At 47.0% G+C, this 13,800-nt stretch overlaps 1 protein-coding gene across 1 annotated transcript in view; it reads right to left on the reverse strand.

The window, feature by feature from the left end:
* Positions 1–2,938: 2,938 nt before the first annotated feature.
* The window catches only part of ZNF608 (zinc finger protein 608), a 106,241-nt gene continuing 95,379 nt past the window's right edge, over positions 2,939–13,800 (reverse strand). The window contains exons 3-8 of the mRNA XM_021701910.1: positions 12,381–12,468; positions 9,399–11,859; positions 7,194–7,611; positions 6,416–6,588; positions 4,902–5,055; positions 2,939–3,024 (exon numbers count right to left, since the gene is read on the reverse strand). Coding sequence (XP_021557585.1) covers positions 2,939–3,024; positions 4,902–5,055; positions 6,416–6,588; positions 7,194–7,611; positions 9,399–11,859; positions 12,381–12,468 — 3,380 coding nt within the window. The remainder of the gene's footprint in view (positions 3,025–4,901; positions 5,056–6,415; positions 6,589–7,193; positions 7,612–9,398; positions 11,860–12,380; positions 12,469–13,800) is intronic.

Consider the following 13,800-nt stretch of genomic DNA (forward strand, 5'->3'; position numbering starts at 1 on the left):
GGATCGAGCCCCGCATCGGGCTCCCTGCTCCGTGGGAAGCCTGCTTCTCCCTCTCCCACTCCCCCTGCTTGTGTTCCCTCTCTCGCTGTGTCTCTGTCAAATAAATAAAATCTTTAAAAAACAAGAAAAGAAAAAAATTACATCGACTTGACAAGGACACATCAGGATGTGCTCTACGAACCGAAAACATCAGATAACCTTTAAAAAAAAGAATTGGTGAAAAACATGTGAAATGTTCATGCGTGGGAAAAACCACCACCGACAAGGTTTTCAGAAGCAGTCACATGGATGAAAAATGCAAAAGACAACCAAAGTGAAAATTCAGAGAAAAATACCCTTCTAGAGAAATCTATTAAGAACAAAGACAAACCTGCAAGGCTTTTCCGAAAGCAGAGAAAACACTTTGATTGCAGACATCTATCCTTTTGCGAAGCAAAGGGCCCCAAGGAGGAGAGCTAACCACATTATACCAAGACCAAGTCTGTCAACCTGAAGAACTTTGTAGAACACCAAGCGGGATAACAGTCATTAGCAGGCACAGTAAAATGACAAACTTACAGATGGAACGAAACGCTGAGATGAAGCAGCCCGAACACAAGACACACTCGCGCTGCATGGTTTCTGCTGCGCTTTTGCATCTGGCTACAAGGCTTTCCCCCGAGATTCGTGCGTGGACCATGTTCCCACCTTCCCGACCATCCTATTTACAGTCACAGACTCCCACTCGTGTTCTCCCAACGCCCACTGCCACGCTCTCCGTCCGCAGTGTTGATCAACCCCCGAACACACTCTGCATGATGACTTAAGAGGTTTTATTGGGCTGACCACACCTACTAGAAAACGCAATTTCTAGGAGGACAGGCATTTTAATCTGCTGTGTTCACAGCTATATCCCAATCCTTACGCGGTGCCTGGGATAAAGTAGGTGCTTAGTGTTTGCTGGAAGGGAGGGGAGAAGGAAGGGAGGCAAGGAACGAAGCAGTTCATTCTGTATGTGTGGCATAAAGTATGCTAATGAAGCAACTCTGAGACAAGTCAAATAAACGGCTATCTGCCTGACTTTTCTACTGTCTACATGTCACAAGACGGACACCTTTGGAATATCACTCCCTAGCAGAGAAACCCGATCTTCCAGTTTGTACTGATGTGATGCTCTGTGTTTGGAGTAAATACCCAGTGAATGTGCACATGTCCACGGAATGAAATACACCCCTTGGACGTTACACCTCTGTCTCACATGAGAAAACTCAGTCATGTGTGTACTTTATCTTTCGAAGTGAACATTCATAATATCAAGCAACCTTTCTTTGAAAATGAGAATCACTATCAGCCATCGAGAAATAACACAAGACAGACGAGAGGCCGTTATAAAAAAAAAAACAACTTTTTAATTCTGATTGCCAAATTATTTAAGGCAGGTATAAAAAAGGAAAGCATTCAATATACATTTTACATAAAATAAACTAGATTACAGCATAAAACAAGTAACCAGGCAATGGCGTTAAAGTCTCTCTCTTCTAAAACTGGATAATTGTAAACATTTAAAAAAAAAAAAAAAAAAAAGGACTGCAAGACTATTCAAGTAATAGAACAATCACAGATGTCTCTGGTACGCAGGCTATTGGGTTATTTGCCATTCAAGATTATCAAAAAATGACACCTCATTATTCACAGATGCTCATTATTTCCCCATTTTAATCTTTACATTATATACAACACAGTTTTTGTGGTATTGGCAACCCCATGCCTTTCCATAAGTCTTTTTTTTTTTTTTTTCCACAACACACAAGTACAAACAGTGACTACAGGAGCATTTCACACTGATGTGTCTTTAACGGGAGCCACCAAATAGACATCTAAATTGTACCCAAGCGTCGTCATCACAACCAGCCTTTCCGAGGGCCTCACGGGATATCTAGGAAGAGATATGCAAGGTTCGGGCACACGGATACAGAACGTCTTTTATTTACAAGTGAAAAGGAAAAGGAAAAGAAAGTAAGCAGCCTTCTGCGGCCAACACTTTTCAACAGGACAGATACACTTTTTATCTCCTTTACTGAGTGGTTTGCAGACCCTGTGTGTGCGAGCCTGGTTACTGATACAAAAAGTAAAGAATATATATATATATATATATGTATATATACATATATGTATACGTATATATATATAAAACAGAAGTCTAATTACAGCAACATTTGTTACTCTGCGATAAAATCTGTAATTTACAAAAATGAAATGACTGGTTTTTGCCTGCCATTAAAGGCATTTCAAATTAACACCATGGAACTGATGTTTGTATAAAGCGCTTCCCCATGTGATCCAGTCACATGACAACGTACATTTCCAATCTTGTTATTCTCTGCAAAAGAAAAGAAGATGTTAGCGCGGGGTTCTCGCCACAAGTGACCCTGAAAATATGAAAACCCCAAGACTGATACTGATAGGCTTAACTCAATTCTGTTCTGTTCATGGGATTCACTTCCACAGGAAGGGAATGAACACGGAGGTAAGGATACACACCATGGAAGATGCTATTTTCCTCTCTCAAAAAACGGGAGGGGTAATTAAAACTATCGAAGAACAAACATGACCTTTATCATGATGAAAATAAATACCTCCCATTGCGACTTTGTTTTTGACATGGGATAAAACAAAGGGAGTCGGGGCGAATGATTTTAACAAGGCTGTGAGGACAACCTGTCTCAACTGTTTAAAGAAAACATGATCTGTTGATTGCTAACCCACATTACAGCTAAAGAAAGGAGGGTCCCCAGAAGGTAAGCTGCACAGGAAGCAACGGGGACATAAAAACGCATTCGTTACAATACTATAAAACCCCCGAGGAGCTATGTTTTTGGTCTAAAAAGCCTATACTTAACTTCCTCCCACCCATCACACTGTCTCTATGTAGAAAACGGATTCAAAATGTACAGGATATTTACCTCCTTTGTGCAGGAAACATTCCTGATGCAGATGCCTGGGCAGCCACCTGCTGAGAGGCAACAAGGGCAGCGGAGGTCAAGCCTGATGGGGAAAAAATGCAGGGTTTCTGTCACATTCGGAAAGATAAGAGCAGGTACGGGCCCCCGGGGTGAAGGGCTATAGCAATGTGTCCTTTCCTAAACACGCACATGGTACGTTTCACGCAGCAAGGACGGAGCACAAACCGTGTGGTCTAACCAACGTCTATCCATTTATCCAATACTCTGCAGTTTTCTGAATAGCTATTCAAAGAGAATATAGAGCATTCCATCTCTCGGACTCTGCATGGAGCTAAATGGTTTGTGCGCGTTCCTGAATTGGAAGCTTGGGAGAAATAACAGCAACTGGGTCACAACAGGGAATCAAAAGTTACAGTGAATGATAGAAGCAACACGCTATTTGCTTAGAACACAATACTTTCATAATAACTTTTATCACTTTAACATTTCCCCAGCGAAGGAACAAAATGCACCCCGTAAGGAATTCACACGGAATCAGTGAATCGAACTTAGAAATAGTCTTAACTTCCACCCTGCAAGAGAAAGACGGCAGTCATGAGAACGTAATAGCATCAAGTTGCCTAATAGGAAGTGATTAAAAAAAAAAAAAACAAGTGCAAACCTGGGGAAGATTACTCTTCCTCTATGTCCTCTCTGTTCTTTCTTAACGCCCCTAGCTGACGGTGAGCAACACGAGATGAATAAATAAAAATGACCCTTCACACCTGCAGAGCACTTCCCAATCTGGGAGGTACCTTCATACGTGTGCTCTTGTGTTCACACAGCAGAAAAAGGGGTGATGTGGCAAGTGCTATGGATTGAATGTGCCCCCCAAACACACCAAATTCCTATGTGGATGCCCTAACCCCCAATGTAACTATCTGAAGATAGGACCTAAATAATCAAGGTTAAATGAGGTCCTAAGGATGGCATCCTAATCCAACAAGATCAGTGTCCTTATAGAAGAGACATCAGAGGGTAGCATTCTCTCTCTGTCTCTCTCTCTCTCTCTCACACACACACACACACACACACACACAGAAAAGAGGTCATATGAGTACACAGCAAGATGGCAGCTTCCTTCAAGCCAGGAATAGAGCGCTCACCACCAAGCAACCATGCTGGTACCCTGATCTCGGACTCCCAGCCTCCAGAACTATGCGGAAAATGTCTGCTGTTGAAAGCCAAAGAGTCTGTGACATTTCATGCTGGCAGTCTGAGCTAACTAAGACAGCAAGACCCTGGCCAGCGGATCTGTTGGTAGCCATGGGGCCAGCACCCACCCCCCGCGAGGTGACCGAGCTGGGACAAAGGGCACCAGCTCGGCTAATAACACCACAAATCGAAGGCTCTCTCCCGTCGATTCTATGGCTTTTTCAAAATGTTTCTCCGTCTTCAAAGTCACAGCCGTGAACAGCTGCAAAGAGTCCCTGAATTAGAGGTGATTAAGTGTTAAACCCGGTCTCATCGCTCCCACTGCTTCCGGTGGGGGGGGCGGGGGGGGCGGCGGAGATGGAAAGGCCTGCAGAAGTGATTGCAATTTCACCAAAGCCTCTCACCATCCCTTTCTTTCTTCCCCCGCAATTTCCCTCAAGTAGCTATCTGATCTTCTGATTGTTATATTCGGTGCCCCAGAGACATTGGCTGCCACCCTCGGTCTGTGACATAACAGTAAGCCGCCGATAACATCAACCAGTGACAATTATTAAGTGGGAGCCATCTCCTGTCTCAACGGAACACAAAAGGGGTGGGCAATCGCCTCCGCTGTGTCACTAGGAAATAAGAGTGAAGAACTTCCTTACTCCCCAGAGTTAATGTGAACTCAAAGCTCAATATACTTATTTTAAGACACGAAAGGTACTTTGGGCAAACAGTTCTCCCCAGCAGAATGCACCACGCGATAACGACGGAGCTGCTGACCTTGGAAAGGGTCATATTGACCAGGGATTAGCGGGTAACCCATGCCAACGTGGGTGTGGTGGTGCGTATGCAGGTGCCTCTGCCCGAAGGGGGAGTGACGGTCCCTCTCCCTTTCTGCCTCCCGTTCCCGCTCTGCTGTCGCCTTCTCCACGGGCTGCAACAGAAAAGAGAGATGGGCCCCTCTTAAAACTCTGAAAAACCATCAGGACTACTAAACCACCTCTGTCCCTTGCACAGTATTTGTCAATGATAAAAAAGCAAATGCAGAGATACATAGCATTCCTTATTAATGCAAGACAACGTCAAAAGACACGCACAAGTTTCAGCGGGAATTAAGCCAACACTAAAGAAATGCTCCCGCCCACAAGTAAACCAAGGGGCATCAAGGTTTTCCTCAGATGGTGGAAACTGGAGGACTTTTCTTTATGCCCGCTCATAATCTCAAGATTCGAATCTACCCAAATGCTTCCCAGAAACAACTTTCATACTTTGATCCAGGGGCAAAAAAAGGTAGTTGTGGAGATTTAAGTCAAGTTTTCTAATTATCCTTGGATTTTGCTGACATTGGGTGGGGAGAATCTATCTCATAACTTCAAATATGCCTGTCTCTATTTTAGTCCAGTGAAAATACGCATCTCAGCATTGTATGTCACTATTGAGTACAGGAAATCGTTGCCCTATCCTCTGGAAGCGTTCCAGAATCTGCCCATTTTTGAAGGCTCATAGAGAAGCTCTTGGTTCTCCCAAATCACAGTTCAGTTAAGGACTGTCTCTCCTATACATTTCTACCCACCAGAACTTAGCCCACCTAAAGTTCTTTTTCTTACTTGAAAAAAATCTTGGCGCTAGAAGGAGTACCCATAGAAAGAGACTCATAAATCATCTTTTCTCACTTACGGAGTCTCTGATGGACTCATCCACATCATGGATCCTACATTTTATCCCAAACGTCTCTCTTCTAGGCAAGAACTACCACGTCCTTTGTCTCTCTTCACAACAACCTCTAGAACTAGCAGATGCCCCTTTTCTTGGGGGGGGTAGGGTGGGGCGGTGGGAGCAAGGGTGGAGCCATCTTTCACAAAGACAAAGACACCTGTTCGCATGGCTTCAGAAGTTACGGGGACATGACAAGGGGTCAAGGCCAAAACAGACCAGATGCAGCCACCAGCATCAAAATTGCACCAAAGCCTCAAAAATACTTCGCACCCAAAGTTGGTTCCTATGAATTTCAATGTCCCCCTCACAAGCACCCTCCTGGTAGTCAAGGTACAGTGCATTCTGCAACAGAAAAGCTCACCAGCACCACACACAAGAGCTCTGACCACTTTTTTCCTCCTGTGTGAGAGCATCCTACCACGTTTGAACATTCCATGCTTTATATATGAAGATAAAACAGCATCTTGAAATCACAGCTGGGCTCGAAAGCCATTTATATTTCAAGACCGTTTCCTAGCTTGTCCCCTTCTCTCCCCTCAAAACACAGCACTTTTAAGCAACAACAAAAGGCGGCTTACGGCGGGAGACTTGCTACGGTACTGGTTGGCGTGCTGTTGGAGCAAGTCCAGGGCTTTCGATTCCGTCGTTGTTTTTGTGTTGATGCTAGGGCTGCTATTGACTTTCTCTGCCTCTTCTCTCCCTGACATCTTCCCGTAAACAGGATAATGAAATCCCGGAGAGAGATAGGCCCCTGCAGATACACAACAAATGCCACATCAAGTTACAGGCTCCATCTTTAAAAAAAAAAAAAAAACAAAAACATCCGGGTTACATGAATTGGGATAAGAGTCAGAGATCTTAAAATAGGGGATGACATTAAGAGTGGGCTACATCATCGTTAAACCGTACGCAGGCTCTCCGATTTTCTTCTCCCAGTTAATTCATCCTGATGAACGGAGGTTATAAACAGAATTGAGCTTACAGCCATTTCATACATTTATGTGTCCGCTTAAGTGAAAGGAAAAGTAACTATAATGATTATGATAGTAAGTGCTTAGAATATTTTCATAGGCAATAAAGTATGTGTTAGTCTAACAGCTAGAGCAAACCATCAGAGTCTACGCAAACGAGAGCTGAGGACGCTTGACGTTTTAGTTAAAAAAACAATAACAACCCCCCCCCTCCCCGCAAGAAACCTCGTATTAAATAAGTTTCACCTTGGGGACTTGACACAGCATAAAAACAACCAAAACAAAGGTTACTGGCGAAGCGTCTCGTTTATCCTGAGTTTTTTAAACAGCTAACATTTGCACGCAGCCTGTTCCCTCCAATATAGTGAGAACCCGCAACACGTACCAGGGTAACTGTGCATTAGGACGGGAGAGACAGCCCGGTATGCAGGGTGGCTGGGGTCATACATCTGTGGGTAAGGATAAGCATGCAAGTACTGTATGTAGGACTGATGCTGACTCATGGGCGAGGACACCGCCACTCTCGCTCCCCGAGAGTCCTTCCAGTTCACAGGCGTCTTCCCATCATCATTTTTCAGCTTGCTCTCCTCCAGGGACTGAGAATCAGGACGCTTGGCCTCTTTGGGCTCCTCTTTAATGCTCGTTAGTGATACAGGAAGGCTGGGCACACCCCCTTCCTTAGTGGGGGTCTTCCTGGGACTATCCTCTTTTAACTTCTTTTCCCTATCAAGATCTTCTGACTTTTGCTGATCCAGGTATTTGGGCTGGTATACATAATGATGCCATGTCCTTGAATCTGGATCCTGATGAATGAAAGAAAGAAAAAAGAAAGAAGGAAGGAAGGAAGGAAGGAAGGAAGGAAGGAAGGAAGGAAGGAAGGAAAGAAGGAAGGAAAAGAAAGAAAGAAAGAAAGAAAGAAAGAAAGAAAGAAAGAAAGAAAAGGGGAAAAAATTGTTTTAAAATTTCAATTTTGAAGCAAAACTCATTAATCACCATGACAGCATTACTCTTACTTCTAATACTAAGTTAACATGTATGTCTGCCCTTGAACTGTGCAAGAGCTTTAACCCTCCCTCTCTCACAAAGTCATGATGTCTGACATAGGCATCATTATTCATCTCTTTTACATCAGACAAAACCAAAGCTTTTAAAGCTCCAGGAACATCGGGGTCGCACGGCTGCCCAGGGTGGAGCTGGGCCGCAAACTTAGGTCTGTGGGAATCCAGAGCTGGGCCCTTTGTGGGATCCTTCAACATTAAAACAGCACGCTCAGACATAATTTAATCGAAAATTCATTTTCCCTTTACTATCTCATGTAGGCAAAAAGAATTTTAAAAACTCCCAACTCTGGGCTAGTTCATAGTAAATTTAAACCATCTTCATATCAATTAACATCATTTAGCAGGGGGAACTCTTGGTTTCCTAACATATTTTCTTCACCTACAGCAGCTGAGGCTTAATATACGGACTCATGTCTCCTGTGCAGACATCTTAATCAAAACAAAATTTCAAATTAATAGTATACATTACAGCTTTTCTATTAGAAAAGAAAGGCACCTCTAAACCCCCTCCAAACTATATGGCTCTAATGCAGCCCTGTGAAGCCAGGGCCTGGTTCAGGCCTCCACAAGTGGGGGAAGTGAGGAACCCAAAGGGCCCCTGCGACCCCGATCCCATTCATGACAAAAACCCACTGGGTATTTAGGGCCCGAGAGAACATTCAGCCTTGGGCCTAAGTCTCAACTTCTGGGCAGTAATGAGCATGAAGACAGGAGTCCATTGCTCTGATTCCCCAGGGACAAAAAGCGTGGGAGTGGAGAGGGGGTCGGGACACCGGGAAACCCCAGAGTTAACTCTCAGGGGACCACAGTGGGTGAGGATGTGTGCGCCATGACGGATAGTGTCAGCACGTATGTGATTTCATGGTGGCTGGTTTTCAGATGCCTGCCCATGGAACCTCTGGCTGGCTGACCAGGGGGTCCCGGGAGGACTGCAGGAGGCCCACGCAACCCAGACACCCCCCCGCCCCTTCACCTCAAAGGCCATGGGCCCTGAGCCCCACTTCAGGGCTCTTAACACCTAGGCATCTCGGACACCGTGTGAAAGACATCTGTGCCCCACGTTTTATGAAAGAGACAAGTGGGAAATGCGGACTGAAGGGCCCAGACTTAATATTCCTTGAAGGTGCCAGGAGAAATTTGGAAATACAACAGAACAAACATTGTAGAGACCAGACTCGGGATCTCAGCGGCCACGTGGTAGAATCCCCTCCCTCTGGACTCAGTAAGAAATTAGGGGACCTCATCAGATTCCCAGCAAGTGAACGGCAGGGAACACCGGTCTGCAAAGCACACGTCCGAAGTTCCTTTCACTATACGACACGACACGGCAATCGTGAGCAACGCAACGCTGGCGAGGTCCACAATCAACTCCTGAGGGAACCTTTCCAAATATTTTTCAGGAGGAGAGGGACCAGCCCTAATGAACCCTTGGCTTATTTCCTGTGAAGACATCTAACCAGATCAAGCCCAGACACGTCCAAGTCTCAGACTCGCTCTCTCCCTGTGGGGGCCACGCTCCACAATCTTACTTGTTTAAATCTCGAGGTTGGGTCTACACCTGTCTGCTTCATAGAGTCCATGACAGATTTCATTTCTACAGCCTCCTTAATAAGCTGGTGGTTTTCCATCTGCTTAGCTTTGAAGCTGTCGGCCTGAAGGTGCTGCTGGTGACTGGGGAGAAGCTGTGATTTACCTGTCTCCTCAGTTTTATTAGGCACTGGCGGCCCTAGTTTAGAATGGGTTTTGTTAGGCTCCGGGGTAGAGGGAGCTTTTGAGATTGTGGCAGATGGCAGGTTTTTCTGTTTACTGTCCTCCTTGCCCAGCTCTTTCAAGGGGAGCTCATTCTTCCTGTCGCAATCTCCTCTGCCAGCCTGCACCATTTTCTGCTCTGCCAGCCTCTGGTCCTCATAGTACTTCTCGTACTGCTGTCTATAGGCAGGGCTGCTGGCCATCAGGGACTTCTGGTCCATATAGAGCCCGTAGGCGTACTGCCCGTAGTAAAGGGACTGCGCCAGGGCCGGGTGCCTCTGTGTGATCACCGACTGGTGCTGAGGCTGCAGGGGTGCCGAAGTATGGTCCACCTTCTTGGCATCCAGCTGCTCCGCCTTGTCTTTCTTTTCTGCATCCTCCTCAGATTCCTTCTTGATCTTCATGACCTGCGTGCTCCCGCCGTTCCCAGTGGCAGGGGCTCCAACCTGCCCGGGGTGCATGTAACTTGGAGAATAGTAAGGGTCGTAGCCATGGTAGTAGGGAGAATGGGACTCTTTCATCTGAGATGATTGTGCTGTAGCCGAAGGATGCCCTTTGACAACACCCTCCTTACTGGAAATGATGTCTGACGGGGAACTGGCCTTGGACCGCATGCCCTCCGACCGGCTGTCGGAACCACCGTCGTCCGCCGCATCGGAAATGTCCGAATAGGCGGGGCTGCTGGTCTTGGCCGTGGACGTCTCTGCGCCGTTCTGGGTGAGCACGTGCAGCGGGGCCATGGGCGCCTGGCCGTTCACCAAAGTGCTGCACTCCATCCTCGAGGCGCTGCCTATGGATGGGCTGGGGGCGTTGTCCGTGAAAGTGTAAACCTTATCGGCCTCGGCTTTGATGCTGGCCATCCGGCTCTCCTGAGACTCCGACAGTCCGTTAGCCAGGCCCTCACTCTTGCTGAGGTGGTCCTTTAAAAAATGCCCAGATAAATCTTTCCCCGCCCCCTTGGCGTCCTCGAGTTTGCCCAGCTTGGCATCCAGCTTGGGGCTCCCCGACTCCTTCCCTTCTTTGTCCTTAAGCTTCCGCTTCTCCTTCTTCTTTTTGTCTTTGAGGGACACAAGAGCTGGGTTCACGGTGATGGGCTCCCCCATAATCGTGGGCTTTGGCTGAATGGGTTTCAACGGAGGGCTCTTTGGTGTGGCCTGCACGACAGTCGTGGTGAGGGAGGGCAGTCCGGGGATGGTCCCCGTGGTGGTGCTCGTAAAGGCTGCAGTGGGTATGGCGATGAGTTGCGGGGGCGCGGGGGCGGGCGCGGGGGCGGGGGCGATGGGCCGGGCAGTTTTAAGTTTAGAGAGGTTTTTGTCCATTTTGCAGTTGTTGGCTTTCTTGCCCTTTTCTTTGTCGCCCCCATTCTTCTTGTCGATCAAGCCTTCCGCTTCCAGTTTGGGCATCTCCGCGGCCAAACTGCCATCTGCCGCCGAGCAACTGTCCAGGGCGGCCGTCATGTTGGAGATCACCGGGAGGTTGTTCAGCTCACTGTGAAGGCCCTTCTTTTTGCCAGAGTTCTTGCCCGCTTTAGAGCTGATGACAGAACCCGGACCATTGCTCATCAGCTCTCTCTTCCCCTTGGGGGTGCCAGGGGGGTGCCCGGAGCCGGGCGACACAGGCGCCTTCACCTGCTCGTAAGCCGAAAGGCTTGTGCTGGGCTCGCTGCACTCGAGTGCCACGTGACTCAACGCCTCCTCGCAGTCCGAGATCTTGTCCTCGCTGTCGGGCTCAAACTCCAGCTTGTTCTCTGGGTCTAAGTGTGCGTGAGCCTGGTGGTACCTCAGGCCGTTAATGTGCTTGTACTTTTTGTTGCAGTTGGGGTGGGGGCAGTCGATTAACACTGGAGAGGAGCAGCCTTGGTCCAAAAAAGTAGTCTCTGGTTTCCCTTGAGGAGTTGTCGGAGTGCTTCTGGAATTCGTGCGGACACGCTTCCCAGGCTTATTGTCCTCGGAGCTGGAATTCAGGTCCAGCTCCATCGGGGGCTTGTTTTTCCTTTTGTTGGTGGAGGAGGGGCTGGCTTTGATGTCCTCGGCCGCGCAATTTGGGGGTGTCCTTCGCCCGCTGGCGTTGAGGCTGCCCCGCCTCCCCTTCCCATTGGCCCCCCCTCTGTTCTTGTTCTGCAGCCCTCTGGACTCGGTGAAGCTGGCCTCCGAGCCCGGAGCCGCAGCGGCAGACCTGGCTCTCTTCCCTCGGCCCCGGCCCCCTCTCATCTCCAGGTCGCTGGTCGGGGACTCACAGAACCTAGGGAAGCAAGCGACAGATGTCAAAATGAGCACTCTCAAAAGAGCCAGGTGAAAACACGAGGCACACAATTCAGGCACCAGCAGCCAACAGCCCCGCAGCCTGAGGGCTGGGCCCAGAGAAGGAAAACACACCCTAGCCTTCTGCTGACAATTTCAATCCCTGCAAAAGGACCAGCTAGGGAGGGTGTATATTCTTTAGAACACCAAAGAAAAATGGCTGGGACAGCTAGCTTCAAATCCAGTTCAAATTCCCATTTTAAGAAGAGAAGGAAACAAAGGAGAGAGGGAAAAGGGGCAGGGAGGAGAGCTCTCTGTGACTGAAAAGAAATCCCCCATCTGCATTTCACTGTGTGCAATCCTGAATCGTTTCTCTTCTGCCTGGTTTCAATTACGGGCAGACTTTTATGCATTATTAATCTATCTCTCGGGTTTCTTTGCAAAGAGAGGATGGGAGGGAAGGTGAGGGGAAGAGGAAGGAGGAGAGAAAACAGAGCCTGAAATAAAAGGCCCTGTGCATACCTGGGAGGGGCCCAGTCGTGCTTGGTGCAGTCCAGTAGGGTCCCTACGTAAGTTTTGTTCCTCCACGTGACATTGACCACTAGAACACCTGCAGGAACGGGTAATGAAGGAGGACCACGGTTAGCACTGATACCTCTATTTCCAGATGATGATTATGATTATGATTATTTTACCAGCAAAGTTCTATTCTCATTTGCTTTCAAAAGCTGTGGTTTGCATTCTTCCTCTTTCTGGTTTCAGTGACCTCAAGTGAAAACCCACAGGAAATTATGTGTGTGTGTGTGTGTGTGTGTAATCATGCCTTTGCGCATGCGGTACAAAAGGGTAATACTGTGTGTGAGAGTGTAATCAAGATACTGCTGACAGAAGGAAATGGTTTTTGCCATGTCCTGCTGTAAAACAGCAACACTCACCTCTTAATTTTTCTATTATTACACATAATTGCTTTCGTTTGGCAAGCAGCCAACGAAAACTAAGCGCCAGTTACCAGTGCTTAAACTAGAAGGTGACTGAAAGGCATGGGCTTTGTTTCCCATTCAACAATATAAAATCGTGGTGATTTTTATTTAGAAAAAGATTATGCGGGGGCACAAAAATAGGTGTAGAAGGGGAGGGCGGGGGGCTTAGAGTCCAGAGAGCAGACAATCAGCTATGACTTCTCTTTCCTAATCCTCCCCTCTCTGGCTTTGTGAGACAAGCATCAGCCGCGGTGCGGTATCTGTTTCACTGTTTGGTCTTGTTTCATATTAAGGACTCCTAAAATAGCCCTCTTAAGAAAATAAAAGTGCACAATAGGTTTGCTCTTGGGGTTATCTTTAGAATCAACTTTAGTAAGCATTTGCCACAGAGGATTAGAAGAAAAATCTCAAAACCAACACACTTGTTTCCTGCAAGCCATTCTGCTTTTCCCAACTGCTTTGCAGACAGACAATTTAATTTAGCACTGCATCTGTGAATTACTAAACTTAAGTGCACTTAATATACCAAATGTCACAGGAAAACAAAATAGAACATCCTCTTTATTTTTCTAGAGGATAAGCGCCATATATTTTTTTAAATCACTCCTTAAAAATGTACAATAAAAGGACCTAGATATTGAGACATACCTAAAATATTAGGGTAAGTGAAACATTTAAGTGGGCCTCTGTTTTCTTTTTCTGTACCTACTATAATCCATTCCATCTTGGAAATACCAAGGGACATTACTCAAAGTCTACTTCTAGGGCGCCTGGGTGGCTCAGTCGTTAAGCGGCTGCCTTTGGCTCAGGTCATGATCCCAGAGTCCTGGGATCGAGTCCCACATCGGGCTCCCTGCTCAGAGGGAAGCCTGCTTCTCCCTCTCCCACTCCCCCTGCTTGTGTTCCTGCTCTTGCTGTCTCTGTCTCTGTCAAATAAATAAATAAAATCTTTAAAAACAAAA

Source organism: Neomonachus schauinslandi, chromosome 7, assembly GCF_002201575.2.
Source record: "Neomonachus schauinslandi chromosome 7, ASM220157v2, whole genome shotgun sequence".
Taxonomy (NCBI): domain Eukaryota; kingdom Metazoa; phylum Chordata; class Mammalia; order Carnivora; family Phocidae; genus Neomonachus; species Neomonachus schauinslandi.